At 43.0% G+C, this 16,702-nt stretch overlaps 1 protein-coding gene across 3 annotated transcripts in view; it reads right to left on the bottom strand.

Annotated features, from left to right (window-relative positions):
- The window catches only part of rfwd3 (ring finger and WD repeat domain 3), a 29,272-nt gene extending 13,555 nt beyond the window's left edge, over positions 1–15,717 (bottom strand). Inside the window, exons 1-7 of one of the 3 annotated variants that reach the window (XM_082159654.1) lie at positions 15,539–15,717; positions 13,916–14,077; positions 12,556–12,773; positions 11,762–11,829; positions 11,308–11,673; positions 4,708–4,799; positions 3,406–3,520 (exon numbers count right to left, since the gene is read on the bottom strand). In XM_082159654.1, the coding sequence (XP_082015780.1) occupies positions 3,406–3,520; positions 4,708–4,799; positions 11,308–11,673; positions 11,762–11,829; positions 12,556–12,773; positions 13,916–14,064 (1,008 nt within the window). In that variant the 5' untranslated portion in view covers positions 14,065–14,077; positions 15,539–15,717. The remainder of the gene's footprint in view (positions 1–3,405; positions 3,521–4,707; positions 4,800–11,307; positions 11,674–11,761; positions 11,830–12,555; positions 12,774–13,915; positions 14,078–15,538) is intronic. The other 2 variants (XM_082159655.1, XM_082159656.1) reach the window with 2 other exon arrangements.
- Positions 15,718–16,702: the final 985 nt, after the last annotated feature.

The raw sequence follows: 16,702 nt of genomic DNA, 5'->3' as shown, positions 1-16,702 counted from the left end.
AAAATACAGAAAAGTTATACAACTTGTATTAATTAATTTTGTCTTAATACTTAGTATTTCTTCTCACAAATTAAATAGTTTTTTTATATATATCTATATTAGGGATGGGCATGATTAATCGACGATCGATAATTGATCGTTAAGAATTTCGTCGATCACGTTTATTTGTTATCGATTAAACTAATATAGGTTGCGTTGCGTAGTGTGAGTCTTGAAGCAAATTAAGCAATGGAATTAATTTTAGCGCGGAGGTACCTGCGCATCCCGGCAACGTCAGTCCCCTCAGAGCGGGTGTTTTCGGCGGCTGGACTGGCTGTCACCAGGTTGCGGTCGCGTCTGATCCCAGATCATGTCAACATGCTTATCTTTCTCAACAGAAATCAGTAGACTGGTGCAGAAGTTCTATGGGAACTTCATGCGTTTTCTCAGATCGGATAGCTATCTGATTTATCAAAACGATTCCATTTACACCTGGTCACATAAATGTGTTTTTGCAAAACGGATATAAATCCGATCTTGAATTCCCGCGCTATATGCATATTTACATTGTTGCACGTCATCGAAAGCAACTGATATGAGCTGCATTTTATTGATCATCAGCGAAAATGTCTAAATCAAAGACCGCAACAAGATATTGTGGCAACAGCCCTGGTAAGATCACTTCGGTTCTTTACTTTTAATGAAGATGATTGTGTGTTGATGAATGACTTTCACTTTGATTTGCGATAGTTTGCACGTTGGCTTGATGAATAGATGCTCATCTGTGGTGATGCGTGTTGAAGTAGCGTCGTCATATCTGGATATAACATGACATATAGCTAGTGTTGTTTTTGGCGGCCTGTTTTACTTTTAGTTTTAGTCTAGTCTTTGTGTCAAGCTGTCGTTTTAGTTTTTATTAGTTTTAGTCACGTTCATACTCTTTTTAGTCTAGTCTAGTTTTAGTCGACGAAAACTGATGACATTTTAGTCTAGTTTTAGTCAATGAAAATTTTATTTTATTTAGTAATGCAATTCTATTTAACCCAGTCAATATAGTATTTCAAACAAGGTTATCTTATTATATTTAGGGCTGTGTCGGTGGCAGTTTGTTGGTAATGGACCAACTACCGGCGGTGGTTGGGGGGGTTGTTTAAAAAAATAAAAAATAAAAACTCGTTTTATATTTCCACACAAAGACGCGTGATATAGCCTACCACAATGCGCTTTGAGAGGGATGTGGGACACGAGCAGGAAAGAGTCCATCGATCTCTTTTCTGATATCTTCATGTTTTCAACTTGATGTAAATTGGTCTGAAGAGCGAATTTTATCCTCCACAAGGGCGAGATATTTAAGCTATGTTTGAGATTGCGCTGCCAGAGAAAGTGAAACAAAAAAATCACCCGCACGTGCGAAACGCGCTTTACAACTAAACTTGACGCGCCTTACCATGTCTATAACAAGCACAAACTGTAGAAACATGCAAGTACAAATGTAGGCTATCTGTCCTACAGCATTTTCTACTTTACCACAGTAAAGAATACGAATATAATAGGCTTTATTAAAAGCGAACCAATGAAGAAACGTTTATAATCCCCTTAGAAAATGGGTGAGACGTGAGTGAAGATTTGGGAAAAGAAAGAGATTCCATGCAGGGATGAGTCACGTTTTTTGAATATTCGATTAGTTTATTTAATTATAGAATATCGAATAGGTTGTGCGATTATTCTTTAAAATAAACTCCATGTTTTCTGTGCTGATGCGGTGGTGACGCGTTCATGTAACCAGAGGGTGACGATTATGAATGTGTCAAATATATCAATGAGACATTTTAATGGAATAACTAATGGACTAATATTGTTAAATTTGCTGATAATCGGGTGACCAGATCGCAAACCAGAATTTAAAGCCGACAAAGCTATGGGTTCACGCCATAGACAGTAGCTATATAAACGGGTTCACGCACAACTCTCTCATTCGTCGTGACGTTATAACATTTCGTCTCGTCTCGTTTTGGTCAACGAAAATGAAGAGACATTTTAGCATAGTTTTTATTTTGTTAAACCACATTTAGTCTCGTTTTTATTCGTCAACGATATTGCATTATACATTTATTTTAGTCATCGTCACATGACCAGCATTTACGTTGCGTCTCGTCTCGTTTTCGTCAGGTGATAAAGGTTCGTTGACGACAATATTTCGTCATAATTTTCGTTGACGAAAGCAACACTACATATAGCCTATAACACGCTCTCACACGTTTATTTCTTATCATTTTTGGGATACGTCAAATTTACATATGTGGTTTCAACAACCAGATGCATTTACTCTTGTCCAGTTTCGTCTGGAATGCGTCTCAGATCTCCTCCTGAAGTGAGCGATCGGATTTAAATCCGTCTCGAATGCGTTTCGGAGGGCATTTAGATTTGGTCTTTTCACGAGCGGATAGCTATCCGATCACAGAAAACGGATGAAGTGGCCATGGGTCTCTGTTTAAGAACGCCGGCTCCGCTGGTTTAGAGCACCGCAGGAATCTTCAAGTCTACCGAACGTCCAGTTTCACTGCCACAAGTTGATCTTCTTGTAATAAAGATCTCATCGAGGACAAACAAACTGTATTTTTGTATTTTCATTGCATTTTTAATTTATAAAAAGTTAAAGAAATAATGAATTTCAATATAAAAATATTAATGATTAATCGATAGTCGATCGTTAATTCTCCCGACGATCGACTAAGAAAATTTAATCGAATGCCCATTCCTAATCTATATTACATTATGAAGAAATGCAGAAATGTTGGCCAGATTACTTGAATGGCTGTATTTGATGAGTACGAGTGGGGTGATTTTGTTGAGAAGTGCAAAATAAACATAAAAATCTGGGAAATTATTATTTTTTACTGCTGAGGACCTTTTTTTTTTTTGTGTGTGTGTGACCATCTTTTAAAGACAGAACAAATTGGGAAATTATAATTTTTTCATAATTTGGGGTTTACTTACACAAACCTCTTTCGATAACCACAAAGTTTAAAAAAAGTATAAAAAATATATCTACACTTGAGTTTACATAGGACACATTCACACTCACTGCATTTGACCAATTGAGTATAAAATTATTCAGATTTTTGTTATGATTTTTAAATAATGTATCGTAACTATTTATTTAACGTGAAGCCATCAGGCGATTATTATGATGGGTTAACCAGCATACGGATCCATGCGCTGCCGGTTTCAGAGTGAAGCTCGACTCTTTGCCTGTGGGTGAAGCACTGCATCATGGGATACACTTGTGTGTTGGAGAGCAGTGCCGATCTGGAGCCACTAGCCAACTATCGCAACATGGATTTTACTCCGATGTCGTGCAGCCGTAATATAGAGCTGCTTTTACATCTCAGATAACTAGCATCAACACAACAGAAGGACACACACCTCGACCTCTCTGCGCAGTCGTGTGTTTTCATTGGCCACGAGCTGCAGCTGCTGACGGCACTGAGCGACCTCCAGCTGCTCCATGCGACGCAAGCCCTGCTCCAGCTCCAGAAAACTGCACACACACACAACACACACATCAGCACAGGCTCCAGACGACTGCACACACACATCAGCACAGGCTCCAGACGACTGCACACACGCACACACACACACATCAGCACAGGCACCAGACGACTGCACACACACATCAGCACAGGCTCCAGACGACTGCACACACGCACACACACACACATCAGCACAGGCTCCAGACGACTGCACACACACATCAGCACAGGCTCCAGACGACTGCACACACACATCAGCACAGGCTCCAGACGACTGCACACACACATCAGCACAGGCTCCAGACGACTGCACACACGCACACACACACACACACATCAGCACAGGCTCCAGACGACTGCACACACACATCAGCACAGGCTCCAGACGACTGCACACACGCACACACACACACACACACACATCAGCACAGGCACCAGACGACTGCACACACACATCAGCACAGGCGCCAGACGACTGCACACACACATCAGCACAGGCACCAGACGACTGCACACACACACACACACACATCAGCACAGGCGCCAGACGACTGCACACACACATCAGCACAGGCACCAGACGACTGCACACACACACACACACACATCAGCACAGGCTCCAGATGACTGCGCACACGCACACACATCAGCACAGGCTCCAGATGACTGCGCACACGCACACACATCAGCACAGGCTCCAGATGACTGCGCACACGCACACACACATCAGCACAGGCTCCAGATGACTGCGCACACGCACACACACACACACATCAGCACAGGCTCCAGATGACTGCGCACACGCACACACACACACATCAGCACAGGCTCCAGAGTCCAGACGACTGCACACACGCACACACACACATCAGCACAGGCTCCAGATGACTGCGCACACGCACACACACATCAGCACAGGCACCAGACGACTGCACACACGCACACACATCAGCACAGGCTCCAGATGACTGCGCACACGCACACACATCAGCACAGGCTCCAGATGACTGCGCACACGCACACACACACACATCAGCACAGGCTCCAGATGACTGCGCACACGCACACACGTCAGCACAGGCTCCAGATGACTGCGCACACGCACACACACACACACCACATCAGCACAGGCTCCAGACGACTGCAGACACACACACACACACACACACACACACAATGAGAGCAGAACACACACCTCTTCAGACGCACCTCCTCCGCGTTGTCGAGCGCCTTCAGTCTGCGCGCGTACAGGAAGATGATGTGGCCACGCTTGGCCGGTTTATTACACTGAGAACACAATACCACATTCATCACTAATACATTCTCATCAGATTATGCCAGAGTGAATTCTGGAGGCTTTTTATTGGCTTTAGTTCCATGTGTTTATAAATATATTCAATCAAAATGAATTAAGGTTTTTAAATATTTAAAACATTATGTTCATTTTTAATGTTATTGTTATCGGTCCGCTAAAATATTAAAGCCGATGCATGATCTTCTTCAGTTCGCCGTGATGGGTTTCAAAACCTGAAACATGATGTATGAATCACTTTGAAAAGGAAAGTACAGTAAGAGCAGCACAAATCTGACACATATCGGCTTTCAAATATAAATAATTATCCGTATCGGCCAATTTTCATATCGGTGCATCCCTTTATTTCATCTCTCTTTTTCTTTTTTATCAATATTGTTACAGGTACAGGTCTCATAGGTCAATATCAGCATTAAAAACCAAAAATGTGTAGAGTATATGCATTTTTACAGCCAGTCATGTGAACACTGTAAATATCACACGACCCCATCGCAACACTACATCCTGAACGCAAAACTCTGGTTTTAAAGGAAAGAATTTTCCCTGAAGAACGCCCTTAGGTTTCCCTTAAACTTAAGGATGTTGCAAAAAAATAAGGAGAAATTGTATTTCTTTAGGTGAAACTTACACATACACCCTAGAATTTCCATTCAGTATCTATCTTTCCCTGAAGTAATCTCTTAAAAAACGATAAGTGTTGCATGAAGCCCCTTAACTGTCATTCTCCTGAGTATAACAACCTTAAGTGTTACTCGGAGCGAGCCGGTTCAGTTCAAGTCTTCTAACGAGACGCCTGCATGCACGTTTGATCTTACCGAAACAGCCTGAATCATATGGATTACTTTTATGTCTTTCAATAAATGGACAGAAATGTTGAGCAAATATTAAACATATCTGTATTTGTTTCTAAAGATGAGTGAGTCTGAATGCGTTTAGACCGACATGAGGGTGATTTCTGGTCTCGTCTGGTCCTTCTCTTTCATATTTGGTTTTCTTTTTTGCTTTCCTTATCCATGTTATGCTGTTTTCTGTGAAACTTACCGCTATCTGTATTAAAGGGTTAGTTCACCCAAAAATGAAAATTCTGTCAGTAATTACTCACCCTCATGTTGTTCCAACCATGTAAGACTTTCGTTCATCTTCGGATCACAAATTAAGATATTTTTGATTAAATCTGAGAGTTATCTCACTCCTCCATAGGCTTCCAGAGGGACCGAAACTCGCCGGCCCAGAAAGTCAGTGAAGAAAATGTTGAAATAGTCCAAGTGACTACAGTGGCTCTACATTAAGTGTATCATGCGACGACAATACTTTTTGTGCGAAAAAACAACAAAAATAACGACTTTATTCAACCATTAGTGTTCTTCAATGTGGGCCTCTGACGAGAGTTCACGGGAGCGCCACGACGCATGCGCGAGAACTGAGATTACGGCGTTCTTCTTCTACTACTACTTGTTACTGGCTGCTCACTCCTTAGGAGTATTATCGCCATCTACTGTACAAGATGACGTCCCGACATTGCCGGGAGCGCAAAACGGTCTGTTTACAAGCAGATGAAGACGCGCGCTGTATGTAAAACTGTATTCGTAAATATGTCCGCAGATTTCGATGTAGATGAAGATTTGAATTTTTTTTAACCAACCATACTTATTCGAACCAGAATACACAGAACTACAAGAGATGGAAGATGCTGCAACACAACCGCAGTCTGCTTCTGAAAGACAGAGAGCATTGGACAGCTGATGGTGTAAATGTAATCAGTGCCAAGCGATGCCTACTGAGGCCATCCTTAAAAATATTTTGGTTTGCCGTAACAGCCCAAAAAAAAAAAAAAAAAAAAAAAGGGGGTCGGTTGGTCGGTCAATATATAGCCTATATTCTTTCTTCTTTTTTTTCAAGATTCAATGTAGAGTTTCGGTTCATTTAAGAGACGAGCGCGCGGGCGCCTCCATGTCCTGATTATATTGCCTGGCTGTTACGGCAAACCAAAATATTTTTAAGGATGGCCTCAGTAGGCATCGTTTGGCACTGATTACATTTACACCATCAGCTGTCCAATGCTCTCTGTCTTTCAGAAGCAGACTGCGGTTGTGTTGCAGCATCTTCCATCTCTTGTAGTTCTGTGTATTCTGGTTCGAATAAGTATGGTTGGTTAAAAAAAATTCAAATCTTCATCTACAACGAAATCTGCGGACATATTTACGAATACAGTTTTACATACAGCGCGCGTCTTCATCTGCTTGTAAACAGACCGTTTTGCGCTCCCGGCAATGTCGGGACGTCATCTTGTACAGTAGATGGCGATAATACTCCTAAGGAGTGAGCAGCCAGTAACAAGTAGTAGTAGAAGAAGAACGCCGTAATCTCAGTTCTCGCGCATGCGTCGTGGCGCTCCCGTGAACTCTCGTCAGAGGCCCACATTGAAGAACACTAATAGTTGAATAAAGTCGTTATTTTGGTTGTTTTTTCGCACAAAAAGTATTGTCGTCGCATGATAAACTTAATGTAGAGCCACTGTAGTCACTTGGACTATTTCAACATTTTCTTCACTGACTTTCTGGGCCGGCGAGTTTCGGTCCCTCTGGAAGCCTATGGAGGAGTGAGATAACTCTCAGATTTAATCAAAAATATCTTAATTTGTGATCCGAAGATGAACGAAAGTCTTACATGGTTGGAACAACATGAGGGTGAGTAATTACTGACAGAATTTTCATTTTTGGGTGAACTAACCCTTTAACAAATATTGTGTCCATGGCAGGAATCGAATTTTATAACGGTAAAACCTGGGTCGCTGTCGTAAAACACCGTTACCTAAGAGAACCGTTTAAGGGATTATATGCAACATTCTTGAAGGGATAGTTCACCCAAATATATATTTTTAGCCCATGATTTACTCACCCTCAAGTCATCCTAGGTGTATATGACATTCTTCTTTCAGACGAACACAATCAGAGTTATATTAAAAGTGAATGGCCATCAAAGTGCATCTATCCATGATAAAAGTGCATCTATCCATGATAAAGGTGCATCTGTCCATCATAAAAGTGCATCTGTCCATCATAAAAGTGCATCTGTCCATCATAAAAGTGCATCTATACATGATAAAAGTGCATCTGTCCATCATAAAAGTGCTCCACACGGCTCAGGGGGATTAATAAAGCCCTTCTGAAGTGAAGCAATGAGTTTGTGTAAGAAAAATATCCATATTTAAAATTGTATAAAGTAAAATTAACTAGCTTCCGGCAGACGGCTGGAAGAATGTCATATACACCTAGGATGACTTCAGGTCGAGTAAATCATGGGCTAATTTTAATTTTTGGGAGAACTATCCCTTTAAAGGGATACTCCACTTTTTGGGGAAATAGGCTCATTTTACAACTCCCCCAGAGTTACACAGTTGAGTTTTACCGTTTTCAAATCCATTCAGCCGATCTCCGGGTCTGGCGGTACCACTTTTAGCATAGCTTAGCATAGATCATAGTCTACCGAGCTGGGGACTATTTTCAGGCGCTGCGTCATATCATTACGAAAAATATCGAAACTCTTTGGTCATTTTTTTGAGAGAGATGCAAATGGTCCCGTCTGATTCAATGATGTATGCTAAGCTATGCTAAAAGTGGCACCGCCAGACCCGGAGTTCGGCTGAATGGATTCGAAAACGGTAAAACTCAACTGTTCAACTCTGGGGGAGTTGTAAAATGAGCCTATTTCGAAAAAAAGTGGAGTATCCCTTTAAAGGGCACCTATTATGCAAAATTCACTTTTACATGGTGTTTGAACAGAAATGTGTGTTGGCAGTGTGTGTACACAACCACCCTGTAATGATAAAAATCCACCCAGTGTTCTTTTACCATCTCAATAAATCATAAGCACTGTCTCAGAATGAGCTGTTCTCAGATTCTATGCAATGTGACGTAGAATTGCACAGGCCCCTCCCACGACTGTTGATTGACACTGCAGTTTGAGCTTAGACCCGCCCTGAGTGAGCTGGACACAGAGTCCGCCATTGTTTCGACGCTTGAGCAGCTGTAGACAAGAATGTCTCCTAAGCGATTGAGGTGTGTTGTTGTTGGATGTCAGAATGAACATATGTCTTCATTTACTCTCGTTGTTACTCGAGGATGGATCTGTACTGTTCGTGATCCAGCTTACGGTCTCCGGAGCGACAGTCCTAACGTTACTGATCACGGCAGAAATGAAAGTGAGAGCGCGCACTTTATGACAGCTCATCCAGTCGCTTTACGGATATAAGGTTTACCAGTTTATTTAGCACCCACTGAAAAGGTGTGTATATATTTGTTTACTGTTAGTTGTAAGGAGTGTTTTGTGTACCTCGCTGTGTATGTTGATGATAATGAAAGGGAGAGAGAGAGAGAGTTTATAGATAAGACTTTATTGCGCACTGTGTTTATTAGCTCTTACTGTGATTCTCTGGAGTAAATTCTCTGCTATCTTTTGTGTGATGTACAATAAACTTCAGTGAACTCATCAGTATATTTTGGTCATCATTCGGATGAGGTCTGCAACAGCAGATGCAAAAGCAGATGACAAGTAAATTATAACCATAATTAAACTAAACTATACCTGTTCTACCTCCATACAGCATATATTCTCTGGCTCTGTGGGCATTATTGTCCGACTCCGAGTCGAAATGAACACGCTACTGAGAGTTTCTGTTTTGATATTATCAGATGAGATTGTCCTGGCTCTGAGCGCGAGCTCGTGAGGCTCCGCCCCCTGGGCCGGCAGCAGCAGTTCATTTGCATTTAAAGGGATATACACTAAAACAGCGTGTTTTTCTGAGCCCCAAAAAATGACAATTTAGACATGCTGTAAAAAATTATCTGTTGGGTATTTTGAGCTAAAACTAAAACATACACACTCTGGGGACATCAGAGACTTATTTTACATCTTGTGAAAAGAGTCATAATAGGTGCCCTTTAAGTCATTCCCTAAAGGCTGGTTCACACGGGACGATTTTAAAATTGTCGGCCGATTTTCCAAACCTGAGAGACCCCACACTGGGGGATAAAAAATCACGGGTCTAACAGTTTTGGTCGTACAGTGTGTGGTGCGCAGCCACACGGCAAAATCAACACATCACACACGAACCGATTTGACTCCCGAGCATTCCCAGATCAGACGGGAAATCGCGCAAAATACCTCGAGATCAAACGTGACTTCAGAGTAAACAATCATGGCGGACGAAGAGGATGCAGTGGCAATAGTTTGTAGTTTGTTTTTAACCGAAAAAAAAACGTTATCAAAAGAAAAGGCGATGATCTCTGACGTCCACCGGACTTTCTGGTGCGCCGTGCCGCCGGCTGTTTTGATTATATTTCCCGGTGTTTCCTCGCCGCCTCGTCACCTCGCTTTCTGATTGGCTACACTCCACAGTCCACTGGCTGCGTGCTCGGGGGACACCACACACGAGAAGAAATCGGGCCAAATAAATCCAACATGTTGGATATCCCCGATTTGAGATCGGAGCGGTCCCGACGTCCTTCCGAGCAGACGAGAGCAGCCTTAACACACCACACACGGCAGGAATATCTGATCAGATTATTTTACGATAATCGGAGCATCCTTAAGATTGTCGGAAGGGGTGAATCGGGGCTAAAATCGGCCTAATTATCCTGCCGTGTGAACCAGGCTTTAGCTGAGGGGAAAATCACACCTTAAAGGGATACTTCACCTCTGGAGAGATGAATGTGTATTTAAAATGGGTCATTTATGTAGAAGAAATGTGAAATTATTTTTGAATTTGGAGCTTTCTAGACTGAGAAAAGCCGGAAAATGTATTTTTGGTTTATGTGGATGAAAGACAACAACTCCCAGAATGCACTTGCTTCGCTGCCCTAGGAGGCCACTCCCAAGCCACGCCTACCGGTAAGAGAGCGCAGTTTAAAACAACAAGGCTAGGCTACTAGTGAGACTCTGTGATGAGTCTGCCTGGGATTTCGAGATCGGCCAAAATGTCAGTGATTCGGCTTTTGCGTTCTACAGTCGCCATTCATCATGTTTACTGTGGCGAGCAGGACGAGGCTGAGGGGCGCGGGAGAACGGCGAGAGGCCGGTGGCGTCATTACTGAGACGCATCGGTCTCCTATCTCTCACGGAGGAGCGGGAATTTTCTTAGCAATGTTAAAACGCACATCAACCGATCACTTGATTAGCGTTCATGTAAACACTACATTCAGATTCACCAATCGGAATGAATTCAGATAGATTGAAACAAAAGGTGTGCATGTAAACAATTAATGGCGACTGCAGAAAGCAAAAGCCGAATCCCGGACATTTTGGACTATCTCGACGGCCGGATATGTCCGGGAAAAAGAGGATGTAACCCCTACTACTCAGCTTTCTCCTACTACTCAGCTTTCTCCAGAAGAATCCTGAAGTATCCCTTTAAGTCTCATACTCCCAGGAAGAACGTATGCAAGCGGCACTGGCCTGTAATGTTGAGTGAAAGAGTGACCGCACCTGTGGACACTTGTTTCCTCCGCTCGAGAGCCAGCGAGAGATGCAGATGTACCCGAACAGGTGTCCGCAGCGCAGAGCGGCCAGCCGGTGGTCCCCGGCCGAGGTCCAGGGCTCGAAGCAGATGGAGCAGATCTCGCCCTCCCCGTCCCTGTCCTCAGCCTGTCCTGTGGGACACAGGACAGCTCCCGCGGGAACACCCGGCTCCGGCACAGCCTCTCCAGCGGGACACGGGACAGCTCCTGCGGGACTCCCCGGCTCCAGCACAGCCTCTCCCGCGGGACCCCCCGGCTCCGGCACAGCCTCTCCTGCGGGACTCCCCGGCTCCAGCACAGCCTCTCCTGCGGGACCCACCGGCTCCGGTACAGCCTGGGGAGAGAGAGTCACACTGCACTCACAATCCTTCACAGAGCAGCAGGAGTTCAGGATTAACACAAGCTCTCAGTCACACACACACCTCAACCTCTGGTCTCAGCTCTTCTGCTCCTGCGCTCGTCCCTTCAGGCTCCGGAGGAACACTGGGCCCTGTGAGTTACACAAACATCTTCATTTGTGATCAATGGATGCTCAAAATTCAAACAAAAAATTCTACAATTTTACCAAAAACTGATTTTATAATGTCTACATGTGTAACTGAAAGCATACTGAGACAACTGACTGTAGGACCCAGCGGAACAGCTCATTTGCGCCATATAGAGCTATAACGCCATCTAGTGGCAAGAGTCATGAAATATCATGTTATATTATTTTATTTCCACAAGAGGTCGGCAAACACACCCAATGTAAGATATTTTGAGTTGAATTAAAAGGTTTAATTCTGATTTATTTTGAATTTAAGTTGAAAGAATTTGAGGAATGTGATTAAATTACTATTTAATTATTATTTATTGATTAAATCTAGCAATTTAAAAGTAAATAAAATAGAAAATGATTTTTTTTTAAATCCAAAAAAATATAAATAAATAATAATAAAACAAGCTAAATTTCCTAAAGATTACACTCAAAGGTCAGATCATTCTTTTATATTAGTATTGCCCGTGTTAATGCCAATACAATACAATAATGCCAACTGCATAAATCTTGGCAGAAGTGTGTATTTTTACTGGAACTGTAATATTTAAGCCTCATTTCTTTTCGAAAATCTATTTTACACTTGGTACACACAATAGTTACTATTTATGTAAGTTTTTGACAGGCATTTTTGTCCTCTAAGGACCTCAGAGCAACTCTTTCTTCTTCTAAAGGACACACCTAGCGTTAGAGGATGACCTGATTGAGCGGAGGAACCTGTGTGTGAGGAGAGGGCCGGCCATGGGCCTGTGGCGCTGGGCTGATGGGACGTGTGTGTGATGACGGCAGCGGGCCGGCTGGAGGAGTGTGTGTGAGCGTCAGCTGTGTGTCGTCTCAGGCGCTCCGACAGCTCCTCCGTGTCCCGTATGAGCGCCTGGAGCTCTTCACGAGTGCTGAGTCTGGGAAACAGAAGAGCATCAGGAACATCAGGTCATGAACTCATTCACACGCAGGGAAACTCTCCTGACACCAGGGGCTTTCGCACTTCTCACAGTTCCTACAACTATTGCCGGAAATTCCCGGATTTTGGCAAGACTGAGCAAATATGGGGAACTCTTTACTGCCCTGGCACTTCAGAAAGCCTTTTAAAAGGTATAAACGTGGCACAAATTTTGGCTGAAATTGGTCCTCGTCGGCTTTTTTTCGGCCGATTCCACGTTGAATCAGCGTCGGGGCCGTCGGTGAGAGAGAGAACTCTGATTGGCTGTTCAGCTTAGTGAACGAGTCAGTGCACAAGAATAATAGCAAAACAGCAGCAAAGAAGTCAAAACAGCACACACAGAAGCTGATCTAATGTTACGTCATCTTACCTGAGTGTTCCCTGGCCAATATTTCAATATTAACACGAGTGGAGTGGAATAAAGAAAGTGTTTAGCAGGATTGATCTTCAAAACGGTAAGCACACTGCTTTATGGTGTGTGTTTCTGCAGCGTCGGTTTCCCTTTTTGAATGACGAATATAGACTAATATATCTGCAGAAATAGACAGTTACTCATTTACACGCAGGCGCAGAACACGCATGCTAGCTGACAGTCAGCTGTGGTTCTCCTGGTGTGTTCAAGTGCAGCTTTTCCCCCGACGCATGCGACAACACAGTCAGCTTTCATTAGCGCTAGCTCGTTGGCATCGTTTTGGTGTGTCCCAGGCTTTAGACTGTTAGACAGATGGTAAACTAATGAACACGGAGAATGTGAGCACTGTTTGCTCAGGCGTTCTCAGCGCCGTCAAAATAAAAGTCACAACCACAAGCGTGTCTCACGTCACTTCAGAGTTCCCACTGACGGTGCGAATGCAACCAGGAAAACGTTCTCCCAGAGGAACCATTAGTTCTCGGGGACCCATCCTGGTGACTGATAACTGAGATCCTAGAAGTAACCGGTGCGAAAGCCCCTATCCGTTCATTCGCACTCAGGGCTAAATGTCAATTGCAGGAAATTAGGAATTATTGATCACAGCTTAAATTTGATGAGCAATGTACACAGCAATCCAGGCAATTGTAAAGAAATACAGTATTTTGGGGGGGAAGCTGTGGTTCTGTTACCCGCTCCTCCTCCTCCTCCTCCGGATGGGCCGATGCACCGGATGCCGGAGCCGATCCGCCTGCGCAGGAACACCCTCTTCTTCTGTGGTGCTGTCGGACTCCGAGACCACGATCACACCGGCCACTGCTTCCACCTCCATGTCCTCCATCTTCACACACCGCCTGCAGGACAGAGACCGGGAAACACTTATAGCCTCCACTTCACACGTCACTTATTTATTACCCAACACAAATATTAGGTGAATTTGCGAGGAGTGGGTCCCGTCCCGAACACCACATATATTCAATGAAAAATACAACAATTTAAACACTCAAAATCCGTCATGTGAAAATCGCTGGAACTGGACACTGCAGCTTTAAAAGCTTCCCGCAGGCTCCGCCCCCTAGTGGGCGTGTCACGTTTCCCATTTAACTACATTTACTGCACCACTTTATAATCTTTAATATAATAAACCACTTTGTAAACGTAATCATCCACGTCACCAAAGAGCGCTTGGGTTGAATTCGTTTACAACAAAGATGGCTGCCGCTGGAGAACTGAGATGTGTAGATTCCGCCATCGCGTCTTATAGAAGATATCGACAGCACATTCAGTTTAATAGAGGAGCAGAGAACCGCAATCAACGAACCGCTGAGAAGTCGCTCAGCATACGTCACTTCCTCCGTTGCTCTGATTGGTTGTAGGTCTATCCAATTGAGTGCAGAGGCATTTTCTTTCCTGGTTCGGTTGAAACACGCCCCATAATCACAGCCCAATGGACTCGCAGTATCAGACTAGAATCTGAGTATGACGACGTCAGGCTAGCACTTTATGCCATCTCCACTACATTTAATCCAGACGCAGATCACATGTTGAGGAACTTCACCAAAAAAAAATTGTGTTCTCCTACATGTTGTTATTGCATGCCAAATAAGAAAAATGTGTAAATCTATAATAAAAAATCATATATATTTGTGTCATTTATCAGCAGTTTCTCAATATGAGAATGTCCAAAATGTAATTAAATGGGGTATAAATCAAAGGATACCTACCTTTTGACCTGCTATACTTTTGAGTAATGAGTCTTTACTTTTGAGTATGTCACTCAGAAAAAAACAAAACCTCTAAGAACTCCTTCAGGGCTTAATGTGTTAAAGAGAGAGCAGACCACACTCCTCATGACCCCCACTGGGCTGATACTCACACCTCTGCTTAAACAGGGGAAGAAATATTTACCTTTGTCACGCCAATCGTCACACAAAAGGTCCTGTTTATGTAACACTTACATCATACTTTGAAAATTAACTTTGTCCTTCGCTAAATGTCTTTCTGTTCCCCTAAAGAGAAACAGACTCTCTCGCACACTAGTCTAGGTGTAGTTCGCATGATCATCTGAGTAACTTACGGGTAGTAAGTTATGCGAACTACACTCGTTTGCGAAACGTCCTGCTAGATCGCCTGTTAAAAGTTTTAGTCCTCATATCACACTGCACCTGTATAGATCAGGGCTATCTAAAGTCAACACCCATCAGGTCATAGTTTTCTCAGACAAACTAACCACAGACTCTGTTATCATGAACATGCTGCTAATGCTGCTAACTAACTACAGCACACACACAACATCTGACATTAACAACATTTACCGAGCACAGCGTCCCGTTTGCTTGAGGGATTTCTTCGTCCGGTCGCCAACAAACCAGCTTTTCCAGCTTTAAAGTTGATCGTGGTGCGATTTCGAATAATTACAAACAAGCTCGATAAATTCCTGATAGAATTAATGCAGGATATTCTGCTGCAACAAACACAACCGCCAACCCGAAGCCCCGCCCCCTCTGAGCGTTATGGTGTTTGATTGGACGAGAGCGTGCGATGGTCTCTGACTCATTTCCGGGAATCGGTTCTTTCAAACAGTTCAGTCTAAAAGAACCAGTGGTCTGTTGCATAAACAGACTGCTTAGAAGAATAGTCTTACAAGTTTAAGTTAGTCATGTAATTTTGTTGGGCATAACTTTTTCAAGTCACTCATAAAACTGTAGAATGGTCTGATTTGGAATCCAAAAAGTAAGATTCATGATTCGTTCAGAACGACTTTTTGAACTGAAAAAGATTCGACTCAACAGGACGATTACTGTTCAATGTTCTGTTAAAAAAAAAAACAGAATAGAGGAAATGCTCAAATAATTTATATAGTTATTTTTAAAGACTTGGCACTTTTTTATACCTTAAACATGCTACACGGGCACCCGCTGATATTGTTACAGAAAGTTACTGCGATACTTCAGTTCATGTAGAACTTGTACACACACACACACACACACACACACACCTTTAGCCAGCCCGGCAGAGGGCGTCGTAATTCTATTCTGCTGTAAAGATGCTGAGTTTTGTTTTATTAGTTTGAATAATCATGATCAAGTCCAACATTACTTCACCTCTCCAACGGCTCATGTTGCTATAACACACACAGTCCCAAACCCAAGAGTATTTCACGCTGAACACACACAGATACTTTTCTTCTGAATGTCTGTAAACATTGAAACTTCTGCCCCATAATGGTCACATGACAGTGACAACCTGAATAGTGTAGTAGTGTCACGATTCATACTACACACATTCAAACTTTATTAATTACTAATTACTTGTTCAAAAGAAGTACCTATGCAATTTCAGACGCAGCCAGTGAGATGAATAGAATTTAGGCCCAGAATGCATTGCAACAACGTCCAAAAAATCCTCCCAAGATGGCAGACAAAGTAAAAGAAATGTTGATTATCATTCACTAAATACCAAAAAATACTGATAAAAAA

Source organism: Leuciscus leuciscus, assembly GCF_965113295.1.
Source record: "Leuciscus leuciscus genome assembly, chromosome: 25".
Lineage (NCBI taxonomy): Eukaryota > Metazoa > Chordata > Actinopteri > Cypriniformes > Leuciscidae > Leuciscus > Leuciscus leuciscus.
This window is presented reverse-complemented; position numbering and strand designations above follow the sequence as displayed.